The 17,145-nt window shown below is 44.3% G+C and overlaps 1 protein-coding gene across 1 annotated transcript in view; it reads right to left on the reverse strand.

Moving 5' to 3' along the window:
• Positions 1–7,780: 7,780 nt before the first annotated feature.
• NKRF (NFKB repressing factor) overlaps positions 7,781–17,145 on the reverse strand; it is a 28,261-nt gene continuing 18,896 nt past the window's right edge. Inside the window, exon 3 of the mRNA XM_029607610.1 lies at positions 7,781–10,241. Within this exon, the coding sequence (XP_029463470.1) occupies positions 8,083–10,241 (2,159 nt within the window). The 3' untranslated portion in view covers positions 7,781–8,082. The remainder of the gene's footprint in view (positions 10,242–17,145) is intronic.

Here is a 17,145-nt window from a genome sequence, read left to right on the forward strand (position 1 = left end):
TGTGAATCGGTTATTTGCTCTTTCGGATAATAGAAGGACTAGGGGGCATTCCATGAAGTTAGCATGTGGCACATTTAAAACTAAATCAGAGAAAGTTTTTTCACTGTGGTTAGTGCAATTAGTGTAGCTGAGTTTAAAAAAGGATTGGATAAGTTCTTGGAGGAGAAGTCCATTACCTGCTATTAAATTGACTTAGAAAATAGCCACTGCTATTACTAGCAACAGTAACATGGAATAGACTTAGTTTTTGAGTACTTGCCAGGTTCTTATGGCCTGGATTGACCACTGTTGGAAACAGGATGCTGGGCTTGATGGACTCTTGGTCTGATCCAGTATGGCATGTTCTTCTTATGTTCTAATGGACTTATCCAAGAACTTATCCAACCCTTTTTAAACCCAGCTACACTAATTGCACTAACCACATCCCCTGGCAACGAATTCCAGAGTTTAATTGTGCGTTGAGTGAAAAATATATATCTAGGTGAGAAGAGAGCAGTCTCCCCTGCACTCAGCTCTGATAAGATGCTATAGCAGCCACATGCACCTTCAGCGTGTTCAAGGGATCGGTATTGGGACCGGTTCTGTTCATTATCTTTGTGAGCAACATTGCGGAAGGGATAGAAGGTAAAGTTTGTCTATTTGCAGATGATATCAAGAACTACAAGAGAGTGGACACGCCTGAAGGAGAGAATGAAAAGTGATTTATGTAGGCTTGAAGAATGGTTGAGAATTTGGCAGCTGGGATTTAATGCCAAGAAGTGCAGAGTCATATCTGGGATGCAGTAATTCAAAAGAGCGGTATGAGATGGGAGGAAATAGGCTGATGTGCATGGACTAAGAGCGGGACCTTTCTGGCGATCTGAAGATGGCGATGCAATGTGACAAGGCGATGGCTAAAACCAGAAGAATGCTGGGCTGCATAGAAAGAGGAATAACCAGTAAGGAAATGGAGGAGGTGATGCCCTTGTTCAGGTCTCACCTGGAGTATTGTGTTCAGTTCTGGAGCCCTCATCTCAAAAGGGATATAGACAGGATGGAGGCGGTCCAGAGAAAGGCTACCAAAATGGTGTGATGTCAGAATTAGAAAGCCTATGAGGAGAGACTGAAGGATATGAATATGTATACCCTGGAACAGAGGAGGCGCAGGGGTGATATGATACAGACCTTCAGATACCTAAAAGGTTTTAATGATGTGCAAACGACAAACCTTTTCCATTGGAAAGAAATCAGTAGAACTAAGGGTCATGAAATGAAACTCCAAGGAAGACGCCTCAGAACCAACGTCAGAAAATATTTCTTCACAGAGAGGGTAGTGGATGCCTGGAATGCTCTTCCGGAGGAGGTGGTGAAAACCAAAACAGCAAAAGAATTTAAAAGGGCATGGAATAAATACTGTGGATCCCTAAAGGATGGAAATGAAGAGAATTATTTTTCACTCAGCACTTAGTTAAGCTCTGGAATGCATTGCCAGAGGATGTGGTTACAGCAGTTATTGTAACTGGGTTTAAAAAAGGTTTGGATAAATTCCTAGAGGAAAAATCCATAAACTAATTACGGTAATTAATAAGCATTAGTAGCTTAGGATCTATCTAATGTTTAGATACTTGCCAGGTACTTGTGACTTGGATTGGCCACTGTTGGAAACAGGATTCTGAGCTTGATGGACCCTTGGTCTGACCCAGTATGGCATATCTTATGTTCTTAGTACATGGAGTAACTTGATAGTACAGTGGTTATTACCCTTGATACTGTTGATGTAATTCCATCATTGCTCTCTGCTTCAACAGCAAGGGGAAAAGGGGAAATGGATTCGTTCAGCAAGTGAGGGCCCCGATTTTTACAGTCTGGGGGAAACAATCATGGGGGTAACTTGCTAATGTGGCAGTTACTATCCTTAATCAATAAGACTGATACTTTGATGCATCTCAAACATTGCTCTCTGCTTCAACAGCAAGTTATAACAGGGAATTGGATTCAAACAGCAACCAACGTGGGCCCTGACTTTTATGGTCTGGGAAAAAGATAAGCATGGGGTTACCTACACGGCACAGCAGATACTACCATAAGCTTACTGGGCAGACTTGACGGACCATTTGGTTCTTTTCTGCCATCATTTCTATGTTTCTAAGTTAGTACATTGCTTTCCTGAACTGATTTGCCTGAATCAATCATCCAGGTAAGGATGAACTAAAACGCTTTACTCTCGTAAGAAGGTCACCAAGTTCCATCTGAGCCATCTCCGGCAAGACTGCCACTGAAACCTCCAAAACCTTTTCTTGAATTTGCTGGGGCACGTGCAAAAGTGTTCGGGCCACAAAGCAGCTACATATTGCTACCTGCAGAGTCATGCTAGCAGCTTCAAAACCACCTTTATTTTTCTATGCTGTGCATCTTTAAGCACTTCGTTACCTTCTACAGGAATAATAGTCTGCTTGGTGACTGAACACATCAATTCATCTACCATTGGAAATCTCATCTGAGTTTTCCTGAGAGACTAATGGATACTGCACTTAAAAGTTCGCTTTAGGTGCATCCTGCTCCAACTGAATCAACTCTTAAATGGATCTGCGTAAAAGTATTTGCTCAAACTCATCATGACAGAATAGTCTTCCACCTTTTCATCTTCAATTTTAATAATTTGGCAGAAAAGGGAGAACAAACCAGCCAAGTTCATGCTTCTGAAACAGTCTTACCATAGCTGAACTATCATCTTTACCAGGGGGATTATTCCCCCCTCCCCCCACCCCCCCCCCTTTTCCTTTTGGAATCACTTCCTCTCAGACCTTCAAATTCTGAAACAGAAGCATCAGACTTGGATGATTTCTCATCCACAACCTCCTCCCTTCTCTTCTTGTGCTCCGACTCCCTAGAAGAAACCCAGAGGGAGGAGGAACCACCAGAGGCGCCCCTGGAGCTGAGCTTTGGCCTGAACAAAAGACTTGATGCAGACCCCTCAGAAAATTCTGAAGCCAGGGTCAAGGAACAAACTCTCTCTGAAGTAGGAGAAGGTACTGTCCCTTTAAAAATCACTACTAGAGTTGCTCCTGAAGCTGTATCCAGGACTGCGGGAAACAAAGAATGCAGCCCAGGCTCCTGCTCTGCACCTTGCCGTTTCTCCAAAATTACCACCATTCCTGTCGCAACACATCCCACCAGGAACAAGCAGGACCTCAGTCACCATCGATGCAGACACCCATGGGTAAACAAAACCTCTTACTGCCCGTTTTCTTGCTCCTCCATGCAAGCCCTGCAAAGAGTACCGGCTTCTCCCTGCTGCAGTTCACAAGCAGCACAAACCATGGTCCTTCTACTGCGGTCAGGGGAAGTTGCCATACCCCCTTCCCTATAAAGAGACCGCACGTTTGCCATGCAAAAAGGCCCTTTAAAAACACCCCAGTACCGCTGCTTGCCTCTGCTGATGAGATCTCCTTAGCCTCTCTCCCTTCCACATCTCATACTAGATAGTTCCTCTTCCCCCCCCCCCCCCCCCAAATACATTTTATTACCCAAAAGGAAAAAAAAGCACACAGAAAAAAAGCAGGCCAATAAGGCTTGCCAGCAATCAACTCCCTCTCTTCCTCCTGAGAAGCCCCTTTTTTTCCCCCCTAAGAGCCCTCAGAAGGAGAGCAGGAAACCCAAAGGAGCAAAGGGGAGAGGGCGAATACAGATCAAGATCCTCAAGTTCTGATCAGCCTAGATTCCAGAATCTGGAAGCCCCCTGGTCTAGTGTGCTCAATTGAGGGAGGGAATACTGAACTTTCACTTCAGAAGCTACCCTTTCGGATCAACACTTCTTGAAAAAGCCTAACCAGGCCTTAGCTCAGAGCACAGGATGCTTGCCTACCATCTGATGGGGACAGAAAATATTAGCAGGCTGAGCTTAGCACCGGAGCCTATAAAGAGCAACATCAGCAAGCCTGTTAGTGTCTGTCTTCATTTACTGGTTGGTGGGCATAGCCCATGCATTTGGAATGGTCTGGTTGGCTGGCTGAAGAGGAATGTAGTGTTTCGCAATCTTAGCCCAAAGGCCAAGAAAGGAGAGTCCTCGGTTCACACTCAAACTCTGCACTTGGATCTTACACAAAAGGCTAGTGGAATAATTTTGTAGAGGGTCCTCGAAACAGAGGAGATAGGGGTTCATTCCCTGTTGCAACCATCCCTTTCTGACGGCTTCACTCCGCCTACCTCTCTTTCTTTGCACCTCATGCTGCGGATGGATACCTGGCTGCCGCGGCGTCTTCCTGCTGTCCTCTCCGGCGTCTCCGGACCGGCTTGGGCGCTGCCTCCCGCCATGCTCCGCTTGTACCATAGGGCGCGTGCACTGCGCGGCCCTTCTTATTTCCTACTTGGTGCGAACCCCCGGGGCGTCCCCCCGTGATGACGTCATACTGCCTGGATATTTAAAGCCTACAATGTTTGCTAGCCTTTGAGTTAGCAAGGGGGTAATCTTACAGGAATCCTACAGATGGGATTCGCTCTCCGTACCCAGCTACTCTGCCTCTCCAATCTTCCATTGGACTCTAACGCTAACGGGGTACCTGCTCCTCGGGGGCCTCACTTGCTTTCCAGGTCGCTATCAGGAAACCGGTACTTGCTCCTCGAGGGCCCATGTTCCCTGACTCGCTGCCTACTCCTACCTTCTCTTCTGCCTGGAAGGATTCGCTAATCTTCAACATCAGTGAGTACTACCATCTTCACCTCAGAGCTATTCCCTGGAACCAGGCACTCGCTCCTCGAAGGCCTGCCTCCATTCCAGCCCCAGTGCCATCTCCGTGGAACCACTGCGTGAGTACATCATCTGCAAGCCTCCCAGCTCTCAGATACTCACTCCTCGAGGGTCTGCCCTCCCTAACCTGGGGATCTCCATACTGGGGTCTTGTATATTCTCCACTGTACTCATTCTCTCAGTTCTCTCCACTACAGCACTGCTACCGGAGGAGTCGCTGTTCCAGCGCATGAGGAATATCAGCTCTGCCGGGCTATTCCAGCTGCTCACTACTGCCACCTCTGGTGGCTTCCTTACATAGTCTAATAAAAGATCAAACTCTGTGTTTGTGTGTCCTGAGCTAAGCCTGACCTGTGGCTCCTCACAGGACTTCCCCCCCCATGGGCGTGGTCAGCTGCCACAGTGTCCAAGGGTCCACCCAAACCTCACAGTTTACAACATGCCCCGCTGAAGATACAACAGTAGATAGATGGTAACAAATTAATAAGATGGTGGATTCTTACTGCTTGTAAGTATGTCTGCACAGAACACAGCAGGCAGCGCTTCAAGTCTCCTGTAATGGAACACTAAGTTTTTGGAACACTAGAGACCTTTTGGGCAGAAGAAAATTCCAGGGCCACATAATAATGGAAAAGTCCCAGTCTATCCATGAAAAACTTCATCCAGACTAGGATTGTTAGCTATCTTATCCTCACAAACCACTCTGACAATAGGCATTTTTGTGTACCAAGGATACAACATTCATATGTCACTTACATCCTACACCAATCTGCATACATGCTTCACCCACACCATATCCACACACTCACAAATTTTGCTCAAGCTACATACATGCTGCATCCATATTCCACTCATAAGCTTCACTCACACTTCACTCTCAGTGCACACTTAATGAATGCACACTGATTCCATGCTGCACTCACACTGCCGGTTTATAGGAGCTGCCTGTGTTGATCTCTGTAGAAACTGGGAGGAAATCTGGAAGGGCAGAACAAAAAGATTAAAACTCATCACAAGGTTCTCCAGTACATAGCTCTTAGCAGTTTTATTCTTACCTTGGCAAAGATTGTCAGGAACAAGGGGCCTGAACTGTGAATCCTGTCAGAACCATGCAGGAATATATTTCCCCATCTGCGGTACATGCAAATCAGCAGGAAGTGTTTCAGCAGGTGTGCATTCAGACCTGCAGCAGCTCTGCCTCCCACACTGGTTTCGTAACACAGAAATCCATGTCAGGGCAGGGCTGCTGCAGAGCCTGCAAGAGTGCATTAGCTCAAAGACCACATGCTTATTTTTGCTTCTGTTGTCTACAATTGCCTGGTCAGCGCTCCTGGGGGGAGGGGGGGGGGGCAGGAGGCCATTAGAGCCCCTTATAACCTAGCCCCCCCTCCCCCTCAACTGCAAGGTCTGTTTGAACAGAATTTCTATCATTGCATAAGGCTGAGAAGATATTTTCTGTACGCAAGTACTAAGAGTTGGGATGTAATGTGAGAAAGGGAAGGAAAATAGACAAAGAAAACTCTGTAAAAAAAAAAAACCTAGTTAATTGAAAACAATCTTATTGCTGTGGTTGGTGATTCCAGTCCTCAAAAGCCAAAAATTGGTCTTGTTTTCAGGGATGTTCATAAGGAATGAGCTATCTGCATACAATGGAGGCAATACATGTAAATCTCTCCCATGCATATTCACTCTGGACAGCCTGAAAATCCAATTGGTGGGCAATCCTGGAATTGCTCACCAATATTTTATTTGGTTAACAGTTTGAGATGCAAATATTAAGAACCACCAAGGTCACCATCCTCTTCAGACAATGTGCCATTACCTGCGAAAGGGATCTTATTCCAGAAAGTTTGCTTCTTAAAACATTTGCAAGTCCACATGTAGGCAACACCATTCTAGAATCATAAGCTGCTCTGCTTTTCAGCATAACCAAAATATAGAAATGAACTGGGACTTTAGATTAAATGCAAGCATTTGATAAGGTTATCGAGGATGGACTTCTCATGTGTCAGGGTATCACCTCCCAACTGTTCTTTTTTGGTTTCCGTTCAACAAAGTTTATTTGTAAAAAAATCAAGAAGTTCAAATTTCACCTACTCTCTGTGGCAAGATTTAACCAATGTGCTAGAAGGTAATAAAAAATTAATAAATAAATAAATCAATGGCTGGCCCAGATTTGAAGTCAAAAAAGAAAAATAATTAATGAACTGGTCACAAAAGACATGAGCCAAGACTATTCCAATAAACCTGCAATAAAGAAAACCCCAGGCACGCCGATTACTTACACAAGACCACCTGTATTTAGATACAGTCCTTCATGTCACTGTTTCAATCCTGAGCAGCATAATCTTGAAAAAGATTCCTGCTCAGGATCAAAACATGTTCCATTTTATATATATATCCACAGTTTTACTTGTTTAAGCAATCACTGTCTCTCTTCATAGCCCAAGGGAGTACTTGCCAGTACTGAGTACCTGTACCTCTTCCTCCACTTGCTTGATTTGCCATGTTGTCCCTCAAAATACCTACAGTACCTGAATGTAATCTGCTTTGAAGTGTCAAAGGCGGAATATAAAAAAAATAGCCAGAAAATAATAAAACCCCTGCAAGCTCCATGTGAGTTCAGACACCTTTTACCCTAGAAAGAAAGCACTGCATAGCACCATAGTGTTTCAAGATGCTATCACAAGGAGTTCAAATGCCAATAAGCTCACCAGAGCTTTCTCTCTCAAGGCTGATACAAAGTACAAAGCTCAGGACAAAAGCAAAATCCAAAAAAAGAAGTCTTAAAAGATAAAGTTATATTATTCAACCAATGGTGAAATTACACGTTGTAGATAAGTATGATTTCATCTGAACATTCCAGGTTATTAAAGCTTCAGATTCACAGAACAGATAAAATGCAACACATGGCTGGAATCTGTTGCCAACAAAAAAAAAAAAAGTATACATCCATGGCAGGGAATCCTCACAAATGGTTTTCAGACTTCACAAAACACAAAATTATTTTTTTTTAAAAGAAAAAAAAAAAAAAGTAAGCCAAACGTCAGAAACTATAGTTTGATGTCCTTTAATTCCCCCCTCCACCCCCACATCTTCAAAATGAACAAGTGACTCGGTATTTAAAAACTATTGAAATATGAGATGGTGATCGAGGACCTTCAAAACTGTACTACGATGCCTTTTGCAAATGCTACTGGGCACTACAGACATTACAGTTTTTAGCAAAGGATTAGGAATTAAATGGACAAAGTAAAATCTAATCTTAGTATGGATGTACCCTGCAATATCTGTCCATGGGGGAATTAAGCAGTCTTTCAGTCTGTATACAGCAATGAAACCACATGACAGACAAGTTAGCTGGTGTGCGGCATAACGAGCTCGTATCGTCCAACCTGGCCTTCCTGTTTCAGCTGGTCTATAAGATCTTCCTTGCGTCTCTTTCTGCTCACTACCAAAAACCTTTCACTGCCCTGCCCGTGAGATTTACTCTTCAAGCCGTACTTCTGGGCGATGTGGTGTATTTGCTTACGCTCGTCATTGGTAAGTTCTGTGGAGAAAGTTAAATCGTCCTGCCTATAGGAACAGGCATAATTTCTGATTATCTGCTCTATGTCTCTTTTGGAAATCTTATTACTCTTTTCTTGGTCGAGCCCAAGTCCTTCCCTTGCAAACTGCTCCTTAACGCAAATAGGCTCAGCTATGCCTTCGCCCTCCTTGCCCAAGCCTCCGCCTCTCCAGCCCATTTTCCTCAGCAGCTGGTTCCCTATGTTATCCTCCTTAATCTGCTGTCTGTAAGCCTCTTCTGCTGAGCGGCCCCGAATCTGACTTCTGGAAATTGCCTCGTCGGTGGCACCACCTTTCTTTAGGTTGTTGATCACGGTGGGCTGGGTTCTTTTCAGGACTTTCACTGCCTCCTCTGCAGCAATGTGCTTCACTGTCTTCCTGAAATCGATAGCTTCCGCAACATACTGACTGCCCAAAAACACCTTGCACTTCCACTGCAAACCCGTCAGTCGCTCAAAGGTGTACTCCACTGTTATTTTATTGAACTGCGCTGTGTCGTTCAAGGTACATACAGAGTTTGACGAATTCTCATAAATTACAATATCCTTCAAATCTTTCCTCTGTTCAGAATTTGCAGATGAACTGCCCGGAGCTTGAGCCTGGGTTGCTTTGGGTTTTGGTAGGTTAGACTGCATTTTCCGGAGTAATTTCAGTGCCTCCTCAGCAGCTGCGTGTTTGCTGTTCTTTTTATTACCATACCCTTCGGCCAGGCAATGGTCCTGCAAGAACACCCTGCAGCACCAGACATGAGTGGGCATCAGCTCATACTTGTACTCTATTGTCATTTTGTTAAAGCAAGCAGAATTGTTCAAGATGCCTATCGCATCATTGGCGTTTTCTGTAAGGATAAAATTAGACCAGTGTTTTGTGCCTGTAGACGTTTTGCTGGGCTCAGCAGGCTGGCTCCTGCTTGTAGAGTCTTTGCTGCTAAGCTGAGAGTCTTGCAGCTGCTTCAGAGCTGGAGGGAACTCGCATGTGGGTGCATCACAAGGACACACAACTATGTCATCTCGGTAGGTGTGATTAAACTTGCGCTGAGCAGTCCTCACTTCTACAGGATTCATTAATAACTTTATGGCCTGCTCTGCAGCTCGGTCCCTGGCTCCGTTTTTGCTGCCAGAGTAGCCTGTGGCTAGGTAAACATTCTGGCACCTCACCTCACAAGCATAGCCATCTGCAGGAAGCTTCTTGTTTCTTGGAAGGTCAGCAGGCGAGATTTCTTTTAAACGAACGTAGATGTATTCAGGGTTGGTCTTACAAGCTTGAATACTGCGGGTTAACATGTAGGCATAGTTCACTTTATCGGGAGCAATTACCATTTCTGGGTTGGAGAGATTGCTTGCTACTGCTGCAGAGAGTTGCGTGATTAAAGTTTGTTTGTTAGCTGGATCTGCTGAATCACTTTGGTTAATGTCAGACATGTTGTTTGAAAGCGCTTTGCCTTTTTTCTGGCTTTTTGTGGTCTTTGTAAAACCAAAACCCTTCCTTCCCCGTTTGGTGCCATCTGTCCACATGTCAAGCACATTGGCTCGGAAGTTTTTGGAAAGAGTTGAGCAATGAGATTCAAATTTTGCCGAGTAGCTCTGTTCCATTTTGGCTATGAAACTGCCAGACTCATTTGAGCTCTTGCTTTGAGAATCACACATGCTGGATGTGGAAGGGTCACAAATAGATGGCGTTATTTGTTGGAGCTGCCTGTGACACTGGGAGTTCTCTCCCTCCTTCTTGATGCTGTTCCATGCTATGTTTCCAGATTTGTCTGGCAGCATGCTGTTAGAAGTTAGCAAATCACCAAAGGAATTCAGAGTCTGACTGTCTGAAGTTCCTTCTTTGCTTTCAAACAGTTTATTATCCTCTTCCTTTGTAGTGCTGGCAACAAAATGTACAGGTGCAAAGCGAGGTTTTGGACGGAAATTGGCAGTAGCTTGTTTTTTAGAAGGCTCTTGACCTATGGTAGTAATGAATATGTGTATTAAAAACAAACATCTAATGCCAGCATAATCAAAATTCAAAACACCAATAATACAGGGGCAGACATTTTCATAGACTAAAGACTAATGTTATAGCCACTATGGAAAAGTTCTTATATAAGCAGAATGGTGATACACTGAGCACCAAATAATGCCAGTGAAACAAGGGCCGACCTTAATCAGAGATTATTGTAGAATGCTCAGAATTAGTAATTGTGGGAGGTTTTGATATACCTTGGGATATTGAGTTTGCATGGTATTGCAACTTGTTTTACGGATTATTTAACACATTTGTATTCCGCTATATTCGTAAAATTATTTTTGGCAGATTCCAATAAGGGCACATAAAACATCACAATGCAATAAGAAACACAATACAAATTAAAATCAGAAGAATAAAACAAGAAATATTCATTAAAATTATATCAGTTCAGTTAACAGTAGCATGTGCTTCTATGCATACAGTCTTCAGCTTCTTTCTAAATTACAGAAGACCAATCTCTTGTCTAGTATAACATTCTACATTTGAGGACTGCAGGTTACTTGCAAATGACAGTCCTTAAAGGGGGCTGGCACAAGTTGTCACCCTTCCATAGAACGTAATGGCCAAATTGGAACATACACCAATAAAGATCTTAAATAAATCAGGCCCATCTTCATGTAAAACCTAATGTAATAAATGTAAACTTGAAGCAAGTAGTTGGTAGTCAATGTAATTCTACCAAGAGGGAATCACATGATCCCTTCTCCCACATCTGATTTCAAGATGGGCTGCAGAATTCTCTACAGCTTGCAAAACTTTAAAGGTGCTTGTAAAAGGAGGCTGCAATAAACAGAGCTATAGTAGTCAAGCAAAGCTAAAATTAATGCCCAATATGACATTACTTGTACTTCTGTCCCAAGGGACCCTAAAATTTTCCTTCTAAGTCTTTCGGTCCTCAACCTGGTGCCCTTGCTACAAACATCATCACAAATCAACATTGCTGCCAGATGCGATGGAGGCTTGCTGGAAGAGTTCGGATATCCCCGCTTTAGTGTCAATTTTCCTGCGCCTTCTTAAGGTTATTTATATGGGGAAATTGACTGCTCTTAGACATGATGCAGTTGAGAAGTTTGACAGAATCTGGCAGACCTATTTACTTTGGTTGAAATCTTGTACTTTTACTATATCTTTTTGTTTCTATAAACTGTGATACGATCCTGTGACTCGATGTAAGAGAGGAGAAGGGGAGGAGGATGGAATGGATGGACTGGGTTGTCTGGGGCCTGTACAGCTATGTTTGTTGAGGTTCATTTGTATATGGATATATGAATGTTTAAATACTTTTTACAATAAAATAAAAAAATTATAGATAGATTAGTGCCTGGACAATAAAACATATAAGATGGGCCTTTACCCAAATTGCTGATGCATTAACACACCAAGCAGGACACACCCTGGATTTAATTCTTTATTGCTCAAATGGGGCAAAGAGGATATCAATCCAGGATGTGCCCATAATGCCAGTAGAATGACTGGATGATTTCATATTTTGTTTTAAGTTAGGGAGCCTAGTAGTGCAAGAATCCTGTCAATGAGTGAACAATTCACTCTTTGAAAACAACTTAGTCCTTAGTGAATTTGCAATCACAATAGAGCAGAACTTATGAAACTGTGGGTTGCAATTCTAAATGGAGTCACAAAACGTTCAGCTGGGGGTCATAAGTGCCTGAAAAGGCAGCACTCTTCAGGTGCCATCAGCAGGGGAATGCACGAGGCCAGTGAATCAGCATGCACTAATCCTGTTATTCTCTCACCCTCACATGAATTTCTGTGATAACAAGAAGCCCTATGTGAAGAGGGAGTGGAGCCATTGCAGGGCCTGGGAGTTGGCACTGAATCACAGACTTTCAGTACTAAAGCTACTGCTGCTTGCCAATCACTGCTGGGCTTGGGGCAAGCCATGAGAGGAAGAGAGGATTCCAGTGAAGGTTGCCATTTCTCCTCTATCATCCACCATTAAAACTACCCAAGAGAAAAACTTGCCCTTGTCACCAGCCTGCCCTCTCTTCCTACCAGCTGTGATCTAACTTTGGTCCAGGGTTCAAGGAAAATGTTGCCATTGACTTTGGTCAGGGGAATGTTTGGAGAAGGGGCTATTTGAAGGAAGAGATCAGATGCAGGAGAGGTTTGAGGATCTACTAAGAGAGGGATTGCCTAAGGAGGGTGAGAGGGAAAAAGGATTAACTGGGAGATGAAAAATGAGCTGGGGTATGCAAGAAGATCAGCTGAGAGGGGTATGTGTGAGGCTGGAGGGGATGGGGTGATAGGGAGAGGATTAGTTGGGAAGATGTAGAAAGGGCTGGAGGGGGTGAGCTAGGGAGGTGAGGATAGGGGATGTAAGAGGTGATCAGTTGCAGGGCTGAGGTTCAGAGAAAAGGTCCTCTGGAAGGGGTGGAGGTTGAAAGAGGAGATCAGCTGGACTGTGGCGAGGGTGTGAGTGGAGTGATTGTTGGAGGGGGAATCAACACCTGTTAATTTGGTTTGGTCATCCTCTGGAATCATGAAAGTTTTTAGCACTTGAAAATTCACATGTTGGCTAAACATTTGGGAAGGCTTGCAGCAGGGCATATATTTGTAGAATATCATGAAAAGTTAACAGAACTACGAAACAGTGATATGAAGTCTACATTAGGTAAAGCTGCTACTGAAAAAAAGATTCTTGTGCAGGAAAAATGTCTGTCCCATGGTTTAATTCAGATTTGAGGAAATTGGAGGAGAGAGTGCAGTGGCATAAATCAAAAACAATGGAAGCAAGAATTGAATATAAAGTACAAGCAACAAAATATGTAAAGACCATTAAGGCCACAAAGGTACTCTAATCACAGATGATAAATCAAAGTTTAAACATACTTTTAGATGTATCAATTGATTTTACAGTATTAAATGATCTGCTTAGATACAGAGGGATGTCAATCATGCATTGCTGATTGATGGGTTGGAAGCAATCAGATTGACTGCAAAGGTCTTACACAGTTTAAATCATTTCTGCAGGACAGACTACTGAGAACAGCATGGGAAATACAAACTCTAAATTGGAGAAATTACTTACCTGATTCGTGTAGACAAATGGACTCAGGACCAATGGGTTATATGCTCCCCTGCTAGCAGATGGAGATGGAGTCAGATTTCAAAGCTGACATCACTTTAGATACACCCCTACAGTAACCTCAGCCTTTCAGTGTCTTCAAAAGTCATTGTGGACATACTATTGAAAGGACTTAATTAAAACCTGATTAAAAACTTTTAACTATCTGAACTCAACCAAACAAATGCTGAATCCCAGAAAGATTATAGATGCCCTGATCTAGGGACTGGGTGACAGCTTACTCGTAATCTCTTGGAATCGATATTCATTTCACGGACAATTCCTTGGCAGTGTTCTTGGGTAGCAGTGAACGAGATGCTGAGTCCATCTGTCTACACTAAGGAAAACAAAATTATCAGGTAAGTAATTTCTCCATTTCCTAGCGTATAGCCAGATGGACTCAGGACCAATGGGATGTACAAAAGCTACTCCTGATCGGGGTGGGAGGCTGCTCGCAGCCTGGTTAGCACCGCCTTTACAAAGTCTGCATCCTCTTGGGCCTGAATGTTTAGCTGATAGAACCTGGAGAAGGTGTGTAAGGAGGACCATGTCCTCCTTACACACCTTCTCCAGGTTCTCTGCTGCTCGGCAGATGCTGACGAGAGACAGCAGTCTAGCTTCCACCCAGGATACTGCCTGAGCCCTAGTGGAATGAGCTTTAACCTGAAAGGGTAATGGCTTGCCTGCCTCTATATAGGCTCCTGTGACCACCTCCTTGATCCAGCGAGCTATGGCAGCCCGTCAAGTAGGTTCGCCCTGTCTCCTTCCACCGTGAAGAACAAGCAAGCAGTCCATTTTGTGCACCAGCTCCGAAAACTTCCAGATACCGCACCAAATCTATTCACGTTTAAATGGCGGAGGTGGCGGTATTCTTCCGTGTCCTTGTGCCTATCTAGGGATGGCAACGAAACGGACCGATTCAAACGAAACTCCAAGACTACCATGGGCAAGAAGGATGGAATGGTAGGAAGTTATAATGCTCCTAGAGTGATCTGGAGGAACGGTTCCCGACAACAATGCCTGTAATTCAGAGATGCGACGAGCTGACCATATCGCCACCAAAGACACCATTTTCAGGGTTAATAAGCACAAGAAAAGACTGTGCAGCGGTTGAAAGGAAGGCCCTACCAAAAACTCCAAAACTAGATTAAGATTCCACAAGGGAACCAGCCACCGTAGGGGTGGCTGTGTTTAACCCCTTTCAGAAAAGGGCCATGTCCGGATGCGCCGACAGATGGGTCAGTTTACCTTGCCCCTGAAACAGGAGAGAGCTGCTACCTGGTCCTTCAAGGAGTTAAGGGCCAACCCTTTATTCAAGCTGTCCTGTAAAAATTCCAGAACCAGTGGGATTTTGACCGTTTGAGGAGCAACACCGTTATGCATCTCTACCAGCAGATGGAGACAGAGCAAACTGACATCACAGTATATACACCCCTGCAGTGACATCAGCCTGCCAGTATTCTCTTCAAAAGCAACTGTGGACAAACTAGCAAAAAACTTGATTAAAAACAGATAACCATTTCAGTTCTCAGTCAACAGGAAACACTGAACTCAGGCAAATAATATATGAACACAAATTTAGGGACTGAATGACCACTTACCAGTTATCTCTGGACCACATAGCCACACAAGAGGACTATAACACAATCATACAGGAGCCAAGGGCAGGAAGCTGAATCCATCTATCTAGATTAAGAAAAAGGAAATTAATCAGAAAAGTAGTAATTTCTCATTTCCTAGCACCTAGACAAATGGATTCAGGACCAGTGTGATGAACCAATGCTACTCTCGAATAGGGTGGGAGGCTGTCCATGGTCCAGTCAATACCGCATGTGCAAAGGCTGCATTCTCCCTGGCCAGCACATCCAGACAATAATACCAGTAAAAGGTATGTAAGGAGGACCACGTCGCAGCTCGGTAAATGTTGACGGGAGACAACAATCTAACCTTCGCCCATGACTCTGCCTGAGCCTTAGTGGAATGAACCCAAACCTGAGTAGGCAATGGCTTTTCAGAGGCCATGACTACTTCCATGACCAGCGAACTATTGTAGTCTGTGAAGTTGGCTCGCCCTGTTTACCTCTACCATGAAGGACAAACAGACAATCCATCTTTCAGAAAGGTTTAGAAACCTCCTGATATCTCAGGACATGTCTCTTGATATTCAAGGGACACAACAGGAAATATTCCTCCACATCTATTTCCTTACCCAGAGACGGCAAGAAAATGGTCTGATTCAAGTAAAACTCTGAAACCACTTTAGGCACGAAAGAAGGAACAGTACGCAGCTGTATCGCTCCTGGAGTCATCTAAAGGAATGGCTCCCAGCAAGACAAGGTTTGCAGCTCAGAAATTCGACACGCAGAATATATTGCCATCAGAAACAGTTTCAAGGTCAGTAATCGCAATGAAAGGCTACGCAATGGTCGAAACGTAAGGCCTGCCAAGAAATCCAACACCAGATTAAGACTCCACAAGGGTACCGGTAACCGCAAGGGAGGACGAAGATGTTTCACTCCCCTCAAGAAACAGGCCACATCAGGATGAGACGATAAGGATTCATCATTCACCTGACCCCTGAAACAGGCAAGAGCCGCTACCTGTACATTCAAGGAATTAAGGGCCAACCCTTTATTCAATCTATCCTGCAAAAATTCCAAAATGAGCAGGATCCTAACTGAACGAGGAAACACTCCTTGATCCTCCCACCAAGCCTCAAACACTCGCCAATCCCACATATAGACTAAGGAAGTAGAGAATTTTCATACTCGTAGCAAGGTGGCAATCACTGCAGTAGAAAATCCACACCTCAACAAGCGAGCCCTCAAGAGCTATACTGTAAAACAAAACTGAGTCAGATCTTTGTGAAGGACAGGTCCCTGCTGCAACAGATTCCAGTGTGCCGGAAGTTGAAGGGGGGAGTTTACCAGGAGTCTTCGCAAACCTGCATACCATGGTCTTCTGGGCCAATCCAGTGCCACCAAAAGCAGCCCCTGTGGCCTTTGATCCTCTGAACTATTCTGCCCAACATGGGCCACGGGAAAAAGGCATACAGCCAGACCTGCACGAAAGCATTAATACCCAAGGACTTCGGATCTCTCCTGAGACTGAAGAATTGAGGAACCTTCGCACTGCGAGAAGTCGCTAGCAGGTCTAGAAACGGAAGGCCCCAGCAATCCACTATCAGTTGAAATGCTTTGTCTGACAATACCCATTCTCCTGGGTCCAGACTCCCCCTGCTGAGAAAGTCTGCTCTTAAATGGTCTTTGCCTACAATGCGCGAGGCCGAGATCTCCAAAAGATGCACTTCTGCCCATTCCATAAGATGATCTATCTCCTGTGACACTTGCTGGCTTTTGATTCCTCCCTGCCAATTGATGTAAGCCACCATCGTTGCATTGTCCTACATTACTTTGACTGCTCGACCCTGCAGCCTGCCGCTGAACCACAAGCATGCCAAATGGACCGCCCAGGCTTCCAGCTGATCGATGTTCCAAAGTAAAATCCTCTGAATTCCAGCACTCTTGTGCTGTTAGTTACTGACAGTGAGCTCCCCAACCCTGGAGGCTCACATCTCTTGTGAGTACCAACCAATTCGACAATATCAGGGAAACTCCCTTTCTCAGATGATCCATTTGCAACCACCACTGGAGGTGAAAGCAGACGTCCAACGGCAGGTGGAGCCGAATCAAATAGTCCTGAGATTGCGGGTTCCAACAAGATAGCAGGGAGTGCTGAAGAGGACACGTGTGCC

Source organism: Rhinatrema bivittatum, chromosome 6 (assembly GCF_901001135.1).
Source record: "Rhinatrema bivittatum chromosome 6, aRhiBiv1.1, whole genome shotgun sequence".
Lineage (NCBI taxonomy): Eukaryota > Metazoa > Chordata > Amphibia > Gymnophiona > Rhinatrematidae > Rhinatrema > Rhinatrema bivittatum.